Raw genomic sequence first — 13,296 nt, forward strand, 5'->3', positions numbered from 1 at the left:
GGGTATTTAATAGTTCGTGTATATGGCTCGCAGCAATTTCTGCGGGCACTGAAAATGAAATTCCACTGTGCATGGAATTATTAACCCTTTGAGTGGTAAGCAACTCCAGAGAATGTACGCGTCTCAGGAGAAAAGCGTTCACAGCACGACGGGAACAACTGATAGGCATTACTGCAGTGTGCACGTGTCACAGGAATAATATTTTGTTACAAGCTACGAAGCGAATGAAGTTTCCTTTCCGAAAGTGATAAACAAATGAATCTCAATATTTAACGTTTTCAAGAAATAATAGTATTAAATGAAAGGTAATATACAAATACGAGAGCATAGGTATCTACATGCGCGGCCACATCACTCAAAGGGTTGAAATTTTATTTTTTTTTATAAACATTACTCTGTACGATTTCTAAATAGTTATTGACAGATGGAATATTTTCAATATCCCGTATTAATGCACTGGAATGATCGATTGCATTACACTGAGAGCCGTCGAGAATCGATGGAGCACCGTGAAGAAGGTTTAAATTGAAATTGTCCGGTATTAATTGATGAACAAGTTGGAAAATTCGCGAGAATTCTGAGCGACGTGGCTGCAGGCGATGCGCTGTTGAAATTCTCGTGTAATAAATTCTTCGCGGTGGCAAATATTAATCAGATTCAATTAAAGAAAGCAGTTTTTCTATTAACTTAGCTTTACCATAGATTTTTACACAAATCTGCATAATTTTTTCCTAGAAGCAGAACTAGGTTCATAATTGACAATCTGAACGAAGCTTAAGGGGATGTTTCAAGGCGGCAAGGCATAATTACCTTCGCAGTACTCCACCCTAGTTTTAAGAGCAAAGGTATAAATTTTAATCGACCTCGGCTTTGTAAGCAATCAGAATCAACACTGCTATCTTTAGTGGCAATAAAAGTCGCTTCAAAGGAGGTGAGGTAAAATGAGATGTACCGCGTTACCAGAGGAAGTGATTAAAGGGAAGGGACCAAATACTATCACGAACACTGGTACAGTAGGGTTATTTATTAGCACATCTAAAGACCTTCCATTGTCATTAAGATCGACGTTGAATGTTTTCCAAAGGAAGGAAAACTTTAAAGGATTGCAGAGTTCCAAGCAAAATGCACGAGACAGTTCCTTAAGACACCATTTTGTCAAAAAAAAAAAAAAAACAGTCAAAACTACATCACAAATCATTTCAAATTGATGAAAACACTCTCTACTAACTTAGTACTCATTAATGTACTCAATTTCGTTCATTTTATTTACGTAGACTACTCTATGCAAGGCAGAACTGAAGATTGAAGCATCTAGGGACTCCCGTTTGTCCCTAGACACTAGATGTTCAGTGGAAACAGTTCTTTCTCTGTTTTTAACGATTGTAGCCATTTTTAACCCTCAATTTCTATTTTCAAACATTACCCCCTTCATTCATCTTACTCCCACACATTCGGGAATGAAATTTCACATCGATTTCCCAAGAATTTTTCCCAAATACCCCATTTTCAAGTAGGGCTGGGACTATTCGAATAATTTAATATTCGAATATTTTACAAGTGTTCGAATGCTATGAATAAACTTCGAGTATTTGAGTATTCGAATGTTATTATTCGAATATTTGAGTATTCGAATGTTATTATTCGAAAATTTGAGTATTCGAATGTTATTATTCGAATATTTAAGTATTCGAATACTATTCAAATATTTAAGTACTTAAATACTATTCAAATATTTAAGTATTCGAAAGCTATACATCAGTATTCGAATTATATTCGAATACTATACATCAGTATTTGAATTATATTCGAATACTATTCAAATATTTAAGTATTCGAATAAAATTCGAATACTATTTAGATATTTAAGTATTCGAATAATATTCGAATACTATTTAAATATTTAAGTATTCGAGTACTATACATCAGTATTCGAATAGTATTTGAGTACTCGGATATTCGAATTATACTCGCCAAACAATTGAGCAACCGAAGTACTCGAATATTCGAATACCGAAAAGTTCGACCAATATTCCCAGCCCTATTTTCAAGTAGATCATAGTAATCCAAAGTAATCGTCTACAATCTAAAACCAGCCCAGTGGATTAATCGTCCCTCCAGCCAAATGGTCCACGATTTTCCTTGGCGTCGATCGCGGAGCTCGCCGGAAGTGCGCCTCCATGATCTGTGTAATCGAGTTTCCCGACCCTTCCAACCCATGGGAAACGAAATTAGGAACAACGCCGCTGTTTCCTCGAGGCTCGGTGCCTATTCGACTAGCAGGAAGAACTTCCTGTGGGCAAGGTGTAATTCACTTCCGGTGCTCCTTCTTTCCCGCTACTCAGCGCCACCAAGGCACCGAATATCGAAGCTCCACATTGTTCTGACCCGATAAGGTTCCCCCTATAATCCCCCGACTTTTTCCAGCAACTGAGCTTCGTTTGCTAATCGAGTTCTAGTTTCGCCGGCACAATGCAATGACGGGAAATTGCGGGAAATGGCCGGAAAATGGCGGAAAGTACAGTAGGTCGAGTGCTGGGTACTGTCGTTATTTACTTTCTAGGGGAAATTGAGTAATCGGTCTCCTTAACTCCTCCCAAAAATGTCACCATTGCTTGGTACAGCTATACCACTTCGCATTGCTCTTTGCAAATCACTCTTTCTGCGTACAGTATACTATTTGGAAAATCTTATTCCTCTCTGTAGTAACTATATATAAACGCACAAATGCCTGGCAAAAAGTTTGAATAAAAAGGGAACGAATGCACCTTCTTTTTGTCCAATCTTTGGAACAAATGAGGGGTGACAATTTTAGCTTCCTTTGCTAAGAGAAAAGCGTCCGCAAGAAGAACGGTTCCGACTATCCCCAACGGAGTTCCCGACACCGCAACTCTCCCCTCGGACAGAGCGTGTTTACCGTCGCTCCATATTGAAACAAGTACCACTGGCGATTGACCAGAAAGGCCAATGGGTGTCTCCTATTTCCCTCCTCGCGTTCTTCCGCTTATTATCCAGCGCACAGTGGCCCAAACAATAATCGTGAAACGCAGGAGGGTCAGCAAACACTAGGGAAACCCCTCTTTGGCCTACAAATCGTTGTCCCTTCTTTAATAAATAACAGAACGTCCCAAGATTCACGGGAAGGTCCCAACGGATCCTTCGATTTCTCCCCCGATATAAAACAAAACATGCGAAGTCCTTTGGAGGGATGAAATAAACGTCACCAGGTGATTTCAGATCGAATTTCATCCCTTGGTAAGCAGAATGCATTTATTTTATAGAGGGGTATTAAAATCAAAGGTTTCGTGTATTTACCAGCGAGATTTAATTAAAAAATTCTCCGTTCAAATACGCAGTCGCCTGCGACCGTCCCTACGCGGAAGCTCGCTCGAATTACACGCGAAATTCGCATGCGCTTACGCTCAGCTGCAGTGCTGGGCGTTTGTTTTCACCCACATGATATCAATTTACAGTGAAACAAAGGAAAAGGTCACTCACGTATGCGTCCATTTTGTTGCTTTGTGACGTTGCTCGTAGTCGCCCTTGAAAGGTCCTCTGCCGGCCCTCTGGAACAGATAATGCCGGATGTATTCCACTAATACGAGACTGAATATTGTGTCAATGTTTCACAAAGTGAATTCTTCGATTTACCGCGGAGAAATTAGTAATTTCTACCTTCTCCCTTTTTGAGAGGTTGAAGGAATTGGAAGGGGGAAAGGGTGGCAAAGGGGGGTGGGGTAGAAAACACGGGGTAGCAGAATAGAGTAGAAAAGTTGAGGACTAATTTGTGGTCTAAATAAAAGCACTACTAAATTGGGAATAAGAAACGGGTAGGTAAAAAACAACAAGGGGGTGCACGGGGGTGAGGTTACCGATTGAGTTTAAATTTCGTATACAGTTAATCCACGACGTGTACAAGAATCTACCAAAAGCACGAGGCGCAGTAGCGAATAGTTTTTGAGAAAATAGGGCTCGAAGTTTCAGTTTTTCTGCACCCCCGATATATGCACTTGCACGTGAGCATTTAATGGCACTTCAGTTGAAGCTGGCAATTTAATCGCAATTTCTATGGTAACTTCAGTCCTCATATTTTTACTCGTTTTTCAAGATTTCTGCGATTAATTATTTAAATTGTTTTTCTTTTGCAATGTTTAGGGGAAGCACCAGTTTGAACTTACAATTAATTTCTTTGCGCCATTTTATTCAGTAATCGATGGAAATACTATTATTATCCATTTCCCTGCCACTTAATATCGGATTACGTCGATAGGTTCAATTAGCCGATAGATTCTCGATATACTGGAGCAACCCTCTCCCCTGCCAGTGTCTAAATTAGGATACTGGAGCCCTCGATAATTAAATGGGCCCTAATCAACAAAATCACGATTTCGGAAATTGACCACGTGATGGAAAGACACCACGCCCCTGTTTGTCGATTCATTAACCACCGTATTAGCTAGGGGTGGATCCACCCTTCTACGTTTGATTCATCCACTTTGTCACTGCCTTCGAATTATTCTCAGGCTATGGTCGCTTATTCCGGTTAATCAGTAACCAGAAACTGGCTTATTGGAGAAAGTTGTAAAAGTTCATTAGGGGTTGGTTGACGCAAACATATCGCGAAGATGATGCACCCTCGATTTTTCGTGTCTGAATTATGGTAAAACTACACCGAATGAGAGAATATAAATAAAACATTGGTGTAAGTTGTGTATTAGAATTCAATTCAGCGAGGAAAAAGAGACAGGATTTAAATGCGATTAAGGGTGGAATAAATTATTTAAGCGAAGAACACGGGAGAATTGTGCACGCAGAGAAATAAAAATGTGGCGTCCGTCGCTGTTATTTTTGTTTCAAAGCGTCACCGGCGGTGTTTGAACTTCCGGTCTATCGAGCCGCGATCGATTGACCCTTGATCGCGATTTAAATGATGCAACGTCGCTGCGAGAGTCTCGAGAGGTTCGTGTGCTCAGGAAAGAAAAATAACTGGTGTGCTGGGCGGGAAACATAAAACAATTTTAGCTTCAACCTTAAAGGAAAATTTAAGGTTATGTCATTTTTGGTCTAATAGATTTACCCTCTTCTTTTCAATCTATATACATTACATAACAATCTGCTTTAGCCTTTACATTTAAAAATTCAAATTTGTTAATAATTCTTCCAGGTTTCTCTTTCTTCTCGAGAAATGAAGAAAATAATACGAATTTTATCCTATAGAATTTGTGGCAAAATTTATAACACACAGTCCCCCGTCCAAAAGAGCATCAAAATTGTCGAATAAATTTTTCCCATATCATTCTTCGTTTCCGAGAAAATCGACTTCGAACGTTAGCGCAGCATGCGCGCGCAGGAGAGGCATAGAGAACCACTGCCGTCGCCCCGCCCACCGCGCGAATTCGAGCTCCACTTTCAGACTCGTGTTTCTCGAGAACAAAGGCACTTACGAAAAAACTTCATACCACATTTTCGACTCATTTTTCCACGACGAATCGCCCCATTATCATCGTTCCCACAAACCACCCTGTACATTTTAGGAAAACAATGGAAACCTCCAAAATGCAGCAAACAATGGTGCATTGAAGCTTATAAGAGACATTGCTCTCCAATTCACCCCCCTAAGGAATCCTCATCCAAAAAACAATTTCATATACCATTCAACCCTCTCTTGTCAGCCGCCAGTTCCGCGCACGACACAATCAGATACGAAAAACGAAAGGCAGGAAATGAGAATCCGCAGTGCCCTCCATCATTCAGTCGGACAGACCAGGGGGCAGATCTGCCCCTTGTTTCGTGTTCCAACCACGTTTCGGGGGGTGTTAGAGCGTTACAAGGGTGCAGTTATGCTTCCACGCGAGTGCATCGACGCAGCCCGTGACCTATTTCGTCGGGCAACACGCGACGAAAGCCCTGAAGTGTGCGGTCCCAGCGGCTTCTCGCAAATCCACTCGTCGCAAATCCATCGGATAAGGCGAGACTTATTCGTGATTCATTGTCGTTTACCGAGCTCTGTTATCACCGCGGCTTTACGGCCGTCCTGTACGCAGCCGTCCCTAGACCTCGACATTGCTTCATCTTGCCCTTTGCTCGCCACGTTTCAGTCCGACGCTCCGCCGCTGTATATGCGTGCCACCCACGCGAGGCGAAATATCATTTTCTGCGCGTTCCTCGGTATGCTTTTGTTGCCATTGGTCCCGATAAAAGTTGCTATGGAGATGGGGAAGCCACCGTTCGAAGGAAAATTTCACGAGAATGCGGGGATATGTTTTACCTGTCCAGGGGATTAATATAGAGGCATAGGCGTTGTTTGAAAACAGGTTATCTATCTTCGTTTTTTCTTTTTTTTTTTTGCGAGCTGGAATTCTGGATTACAAACTGCCTCGCAACCGCAATTCATCTTGTGCATCCAATAAAAATGTCCACACAGGAAGCTTCAGAACTGCCCCCCCCCCCCCCCACCCCTTGCAATAAATCGTACTCCAGCGAGCTTCGTTTCCATACTGAGATTATTTCTCGGAGGAAAAATAACATCGTCGCGACACGAAACAGGGTATACGATACCTCGCGCAAATTAAATAACGAAATATGCAACTTGAAAACAATAGAAGGAGGGTTGCAAACGAACTGATGGAGAGTTCTCAGGTTTCATTAATGCAATCTTATTCAGAATTATAAAATACACAAATTTCGAGGAGCAACTTTTTTTCAAACGACCCTTCGTTTCCGAGTTATCAGCGATCAAAGTGGTGTGCGCCCTGCTGGCAAACAGCAGGATGCGCGCGCATCCAACTTTGACCGCGAATAACGCCGAACCCGTGGCTTTTTCGAGGAAAAGTCACTTTTACAAAAAGTCTCGCCAGGACCTGAACTATCCATTGATAACCTTATCGCCACTTTGTCACCTTATCGTCAACCTACACCAGCGTACAACTGTTCCGCGATAACAGTAGAAGCTTTTAACTGTAGTTTCAGTTAAATCCCCGAAACAAACCAACCAGAACTCAAGTGTTTCTTCTCACGCATCACTCGCCACCCTTGTAGCACCCTTTACCCACCCCTTCTTCCACAACGACTCCGATAAAAACCCCTTTTGCTGGCTCAGCAGGAAACCTCGAAATATCTCTCGAACAACCCCCATTTCCCAAATAGAAGGCGCATTTGTCCCCCCCCCCCGTAAAGATGACGCAGAACGAAAGCGTTCCAGTTTTAAAGCCAAACGATCGTTTCAGGCGGAGGTAGCCTTAAAGTTGGCAACAGATCGCTGATATCCCCCACAGGTCATAGCTAATGTTGGTCGCGGTACATTTGCTGGAAACAACTCCCCTTTCGCCCACTGTTTCACCAGTCCACGTTTATTTCTGGCACCAAAGGGGGCTGCTCAAGCTTAATCCGCCCGCAATTACGCGTTCTTTTGAGCGAGCGACGGGAAAGGCAGCGCGGCCCGCCGACCGACAGCGTACGCGTCTCCAACTTTCGGCCTTTTCAACGAAGCTTTTTCATCGACTCCCGGAGGTAAGAATTATTCTTCAAAGGGTACTCGGTTGACGGCAAAGCTCGCTGAGAGGGGGGGGGGGGGGAAGGTGAGGAGAAATCGCGACGATTTGAACGCGCCCCATATCCCACACTTTCTGCTTCCCCACGCCATTTTCTTTCATCTTTCTGTTACTTGTTTCGTTGAAAACTGCGAGGCTTCGTGACTTAAGGGGGTATACCCGTTTGAACCCTCGGAAAATGTATACATTTTGTGGATTTTTTTACAAGTCAACGGTTTGATGCAGATTTCCCGTTTTTTAACTATGTTTACATAGTATTATGAACTACTTATAAAAAAAGTTTCAGTTAAAAAACTATTGTTTTTCGGAAGTTACGGATACATGTCCGAAAGTCTCTCGATTTTAGACGGCTAAACGGTGGCCCTAAAAACTCGCGCTACGTTCAACCAATTTACTTCCAATTTTGCATGCAGAATCATAATAAGATTCCGCATCGTCCAACGAAGGCTTTTTTTATTTCGATTCCCCGTTTATTATTTATAAAGGAAAAAGGTGGATTTTTCTCTTAGAAAAATTTAACTTTACCTTCGATCTCTCACCATTTCTTTATTTTTCAAAATTTTCAAAATCGCCTTCGTTGGACGATGTGGAATCTTATTACGATTCTGCATGCAAAATTTGAAGTAAATTGGTTGAACGTAGCGCGAGTTTTTAGGGCCACCGTTTAGCCGTCTAAAATCTAGAGACTTTCGGACATGTATCCGTAACTTCCGAAAAACAATAGTTTCTTAACTGAAACTTTTTTTATAAGTAGCTCATAATACTATGTAAACATAGTTAAAAAACGGGAAATCTGCATCAAACCGTCGACTTGTAAAAAAATCCACAAAATGTATACATTTTCCGAGGGTTCAAACGGGTATACCCCCTTAAAGGGAACACTTCGCTGTGGGATTTTTTTACTTGCTCGATCGAGGGTGAGATTGAAATTAATTTTGAAGAACAGAAGTCGAGGCTCCACGCGAAAAATACGAACGGCGTGGAGGTGCTTCGAAATTCATGCGCCTCGGGTGATATCCCGGTTCTATTTGTTCGGCCGAGGGTTACAACCGCTTTGCGCGAACGGGTGCATTATTATTTTCGCTGTTCTGTCGACGAGACGCGCGGTATCCCGTGCGAAATTAATCCGCGCCGCGGAGCTGCAATGTCCTCTGCGTTTCAGTGTATTATTTCGTTCTTCTAATTTCCCTTTCCTGCCGGATTCCCGAAACAGTCACTCGATTCTGACGAGAAGAATTTTTTGATAAATATACGTTCCAATTTCATAGCCGCTGTGAAAACAAGGATTATTCACGGGAGTGTTGAGACTTCGGTACGCTCGAGAAGCTGCCCCATTTCGCGCGTAATGATGCAGTTTTTTAGATACGAGAAGCAAACGTGGAAACAGCGCCAGAAACGAGGAACAAAGTCATAAAGACATGGAGTAATTCTTGCCAAAAGCGTGGGATAAATAACTACTAAACTTTTAATTTCGTCAGGGGCTAGTATCTAACGGAAGATGCAGGTAAAACTTGGAAAGAAATTCCAATGCTAAAAAGCATCCCCCTCTGCAGAGAAAGAAACGCGAAAAACTCGCCTTGAGCTAGTTCCCCTGTCAGGATAACAAGAACAAGTTCACGTCGTAAATTGGGTCATCGCTTCTGTCTGACTTACCTAATACCTCCCCCGTCAGTGAAAAGCAAAGAAACATGCATACCAGCGCTGAAAAGTCAACCCCCGTTTCACCCTTCTATGGTGCCCAGTTCGCCTGCACTTTTAATGTAATTCCAGAAAATAGGGAATAAAAATATTAGCAACTAGCGTCCGCCGTCTCGGCTTCGCCCGAGATATTAGCGTGATTGATTCGTGATTATTAGAATTAATTTCTTTTAAGGGAATTAAGTATTTTGAGGGAAGCTGAATGACTTCGTAACGTTTCGAAAAAGATAAGATTCTCTCCAAATCTGGGAGATTTATTTTCCCTCCAGCGGAGCACATACCAGGCGTTTCTTCGTTGCATGTTAATAACGCGTTTTTCAGAGATGCTACATAGCCTATGTCCATCTTAGAGTATGCAGAAATAACGTGTTAAAATTTCAGGAAGATCGGTTCAATAGGTCTTGAGTTTTGCGCGAACATAAAAATCGTCTCTCTGTTTATATAATAGTATAGATAAGTTTTTTTATATTTTCCTCAAAATTAAAAGAACCCTTAACGTAATGGGGGAACAGGTGGGTCAAAAACGACCCGAGGGATTTGATAGGGTTGAATTTCCAATAACTTCAGAAAACAACTTGAACGATTAAGCAAACCGATTAAATACGTCATCGTTCCGCTGACTTGATCGCGAAGCACTGATAAAATGAGCACGCGCAAACAGGAAGTGGTTCCAGCCCTAACAGGCGGTATGAAGCTGTTAATCAAGGATCGATCCACTCGATTCCCGTTCATCACGCAGCTTCCGCCATTAATCGCACTTCTGTCGTCCATTGTCGAGCCTGTTAATCCCTCTGTCGCTGGCCAACGAAGTAAATGAATATTAACAAACAACCTCCAACCGCCCTCGAATAAAGCGATCCATTAGTTCAATCCGCCTCTGTCATCCCATTGTTTGCCTCCACTTCCAATTAAATTAGCCTGACCGAAGGTCACGGTCTGGGGCAGCGAACATGTATCGGGGTTTCGGCAAAGGGGTGGCTTCTGGTGGGTAAGGGGTTGCAATTAGCAGGGGGAGCGATTAATATTGATTCCAGGTGGATTTCGTTGAACTGCTTGTTGGAAGCGGAAATGATTAGTAAATGTAGTAGAATCGAGGGTTTCAGCTTTGGGGGACAATGTGGGAGGGTCCAAGCGTGGAGGGCGGGTCGTTTGAGTGGATATGAAGAAGAAAGGGTGAAGGAATATGGACATTTAGATGTACCAAGCAATTGTGAGGGTTTTCAAGTTTTGTGGGAGGATTCCTGCTTTGATACTAGATCATTTGTGGGCGTGGCCGTCGAAGTAGGCTGGGCGTGGCCGTCGAAGTAGGCTGGGCCTGTTGCGTAAAGGGGCGGCTGGTCACGCCCACTTCGGCCCCTACTTCTTGGGAAAGTCACTGGAGAGTCACTCTGGTGTACCTCTATTTTGGGGCATATTTTAGTGATGTGCAAAGTGGGATGTTAGATCTAAGAAGCAACTATCAAATGGACTAGCATTTTGGTAACTATTGCCTCCTTCAGTTGATTTGTTGCACTAAATATACATATGTTGTTTGGGTTCCATACTTTGCTTCTGGATATTCTAGATATCGAGGTATCTGAATGCAAAACAGTCAAAGTTGCTACTGCTTCAGGCTGCCAAGGGCAGCACAAGCAATTCTGGCAGAATATTGTGGAAACGTCCATAGTCAGCACAGAGTGCCTTGTAGAAACAGCCTTGGGCGATTTGGAAGGCAATCAGCCACGTTTAAGAGGACCGAGGGTCAGACCCAGATAATTATCCATAACACCCTAAGATCCCCATTCTACTCTACCACCGAAAACGAAAAAATCTCCACCACTCCATCCTCCAATTCACCTCCCAATAGCAACATTCACGATCAGAAGCATTGAAAAAAAGAAACCAGGCCCAAGAGGCACACCAGGGTCAACGACCCCTGAGGAATCAAGAAAGGTTATATGATTGCCTCAACTTCCAGCAGTTAAGGGTAAGGAAGAACCTCGCCCATGTTCCAAACGAACGCGGAGAGGGCAACTTTTTAAGGTTCCGTAGAAGGAAGATGGCAGAAGATTGGATTCAGGATGGTTTCCCATATCCATTCCTCGGGAAGCACGAAAGTTGGTCGAAGTCCCTATTGCGCACACCATCCGGGAGATTCTGGACACGTGAGTCATCGTATTAAGGCGAGAACGCGCCTTTGTTGGCCCTCGAGGGTATTAATTAAGAGATGACACATCGCGGGGTAAACCAATTAATACTAACTGGATGGCGTGGCATCAACGCCTTCGCTTTCACCCTTATTGCTTAGGGTATCGATCCTCGACAACGTCTTTGTTGTCGCCTGTTAAAGTGTCCCGTTAAACAGCCTTTCGTTTACCTGGCTGGAACGATGGACAGGGAACACGTGGACCCGTAAATAGCGACGGGTTCGAGTGCACCTCGAGTGGCATTTGAACAAAATGGAACAATAATGAAGCTTTCTGTAGCTATTACTTCCAAAAAAAATTTGATAGGCGTGCCTGCAACAAGTGAAATAGGAGACTGAAGCCACGCCTCCATCTGTAAGTTTTCAGTGAGGATTTAATATAGTTTATGGACTTGGAAGTGGTTGCTTTAAGTCATGTGTTTAGATCTTGCAACTTTGAGAAGGTATTTACAAGTGAAAGGCAAGATTTGGGCGTTTTAACGCGAATGGGCGTGGCTAAGCGGTGCAGTGGGCGGAGCGTAGCGCTGCGGTGGGGGCAAGGGAGGGCCCTGGTGGGAGGAGCCTCCAGCGGTGACCCCGGAATCGCGCAGAAACTTTGCGAGCCTGTATCTCCGAAAGGAAACGGTTTTCGAGCATCATTTATTAAGACTTTCTTATCAGTTTTGAAGTGTAGAACACGCTCCCGTGCTTTCTAGCATTACTATTCAGTAAGTTTCCGTTTTCACAGAGCAGCTGTTGAATTTCTTATGGAAACCCGTCGACTCGCGTTAAAAACAACAAACTGAAGTTCGCAATTAAGAGGCGAGCTGCGTAAGAATGAAGTACAGCTTCGGGAAATTTTTACTAAGACGATGCTTCTTTTACCCCTAGCAGCGAAGGGTTGAAACGTCGACGTGTTTCAATTTATGTGAAAGCTTTTAGTGCTTCAGCCGTCTGCAAAATCGTGCCCGCTGAGTTACAGCCTGTTTTACAGTCGCAACACTCGCTGCAGCTGTATGGGGAACAAAACGGGGGATAAAATTCTGTTTAACGATTGGGGAACCGAAGCCGGGCTGCTCGGAACTGGCGAAACACCGCGAGAAGCATACGGGTCCCTTCTTTTATCCGGGGCCGATTCACGGAGAATTATGTTAATAAAAGGGATTTCCATTTATAGCGGCGGATGTACGCGAAAGAAGCGCGGATCGCGAGGCTTGATTCTCCAACCTCTTTCACCTACCTATTTACATCTAAGCGCGCTCGAGGCGGGAAAGGAGAGGCGTGCTTCATATTTAACTCGATGGAAAATTGATATACTCCATCGCGTTTTCTGGAAATGCTGTTCGAGCTGGCCCTCGTGTCTCATCTTTATTGGAGCACTCGCTTGGATTTATTGCTGCACAGCCATAAAGAGGGAGATTTGATAAAACTTTCGGCTCTCGATTTTTATTCGTCGTCCCCAAAATTCGGGGGCAATTAAATTGTAAATTTTGGTTCCAAGGCTGGCGGTCGTACAGAGTCGCGGTACGAAAATTCGTATTAAAATCGTAATTTCAATTTGATTTTCAAGCTGGAAAGCGCAAAACATGGTTTCCCATATTAAAAATGAAAAGCAGCGAAAAGGGTAAAAAAAATTATTTTATCTTTGAAGTACCTGTTAGCAATGGAATGGCAGAATAAATATGCAGGGGAATTGGAGCAACATCTCCTCTGCAAGGAAACTCATAATCCAAGCGAATATCCACCGTGTTTGTTAACATAATGCCAAATAACGATGTAAAATTTCTGTGACGTATCAGCGACGACACAAAGGCCCAATAATCTTCCTCTCGGTGTATAATTATACTAGAATGTGTACCGAACGGGGAAGATTCATTAGAAACAGAC

At 43.1% G+C, this 13,296-nt stretch overlaps 1 protein-coding gene across 4 annotated transcripts in view; it reads right to left on the reverse strand.

The window, feature by feature from the left end:
- LOC143376850 (parathyroid hormone/parathyroid hormone-related peptide receptor) overlaps positions 1–13,296 on the reverse strand; it is a 38,207-nt gene that overhangs the window by 18,532 nt on the left and 6,379 nt on the right. For all 4 annotated transcript variants that reach the window (XM_076827593.1, XM_076827592.1, XM_076827594.1 and 1 more), the window contains exon 2: positions 3,496–3,563. In XM_076827593.1, the coding sequence (XP_076683708.1) occupies positions 3,496–3,507 (12 nt within the window). In that variant the 5' untranslated portion in view covers positions 3,508–3,563. The remainder of the gene's footprint in view (positions 1–3,495; positions 3,564–13,296) is intronic.

Source organism: Andrena cerasifolii, chromosome 15 (assembly GCF_050908995.1).
Source record: "Andrena cerasifolii isolate SP2316 chromosome 15, iyAndCera1_principal, whole genome shotgun sequence".
Taxonomy (NCBI): domain Eukaryota; kingdom Metazoa; phylum Arthropoda; class Insecta; order Hymenoptera; family Andrenidae; genus Andrena; species Andrena cerasifolii.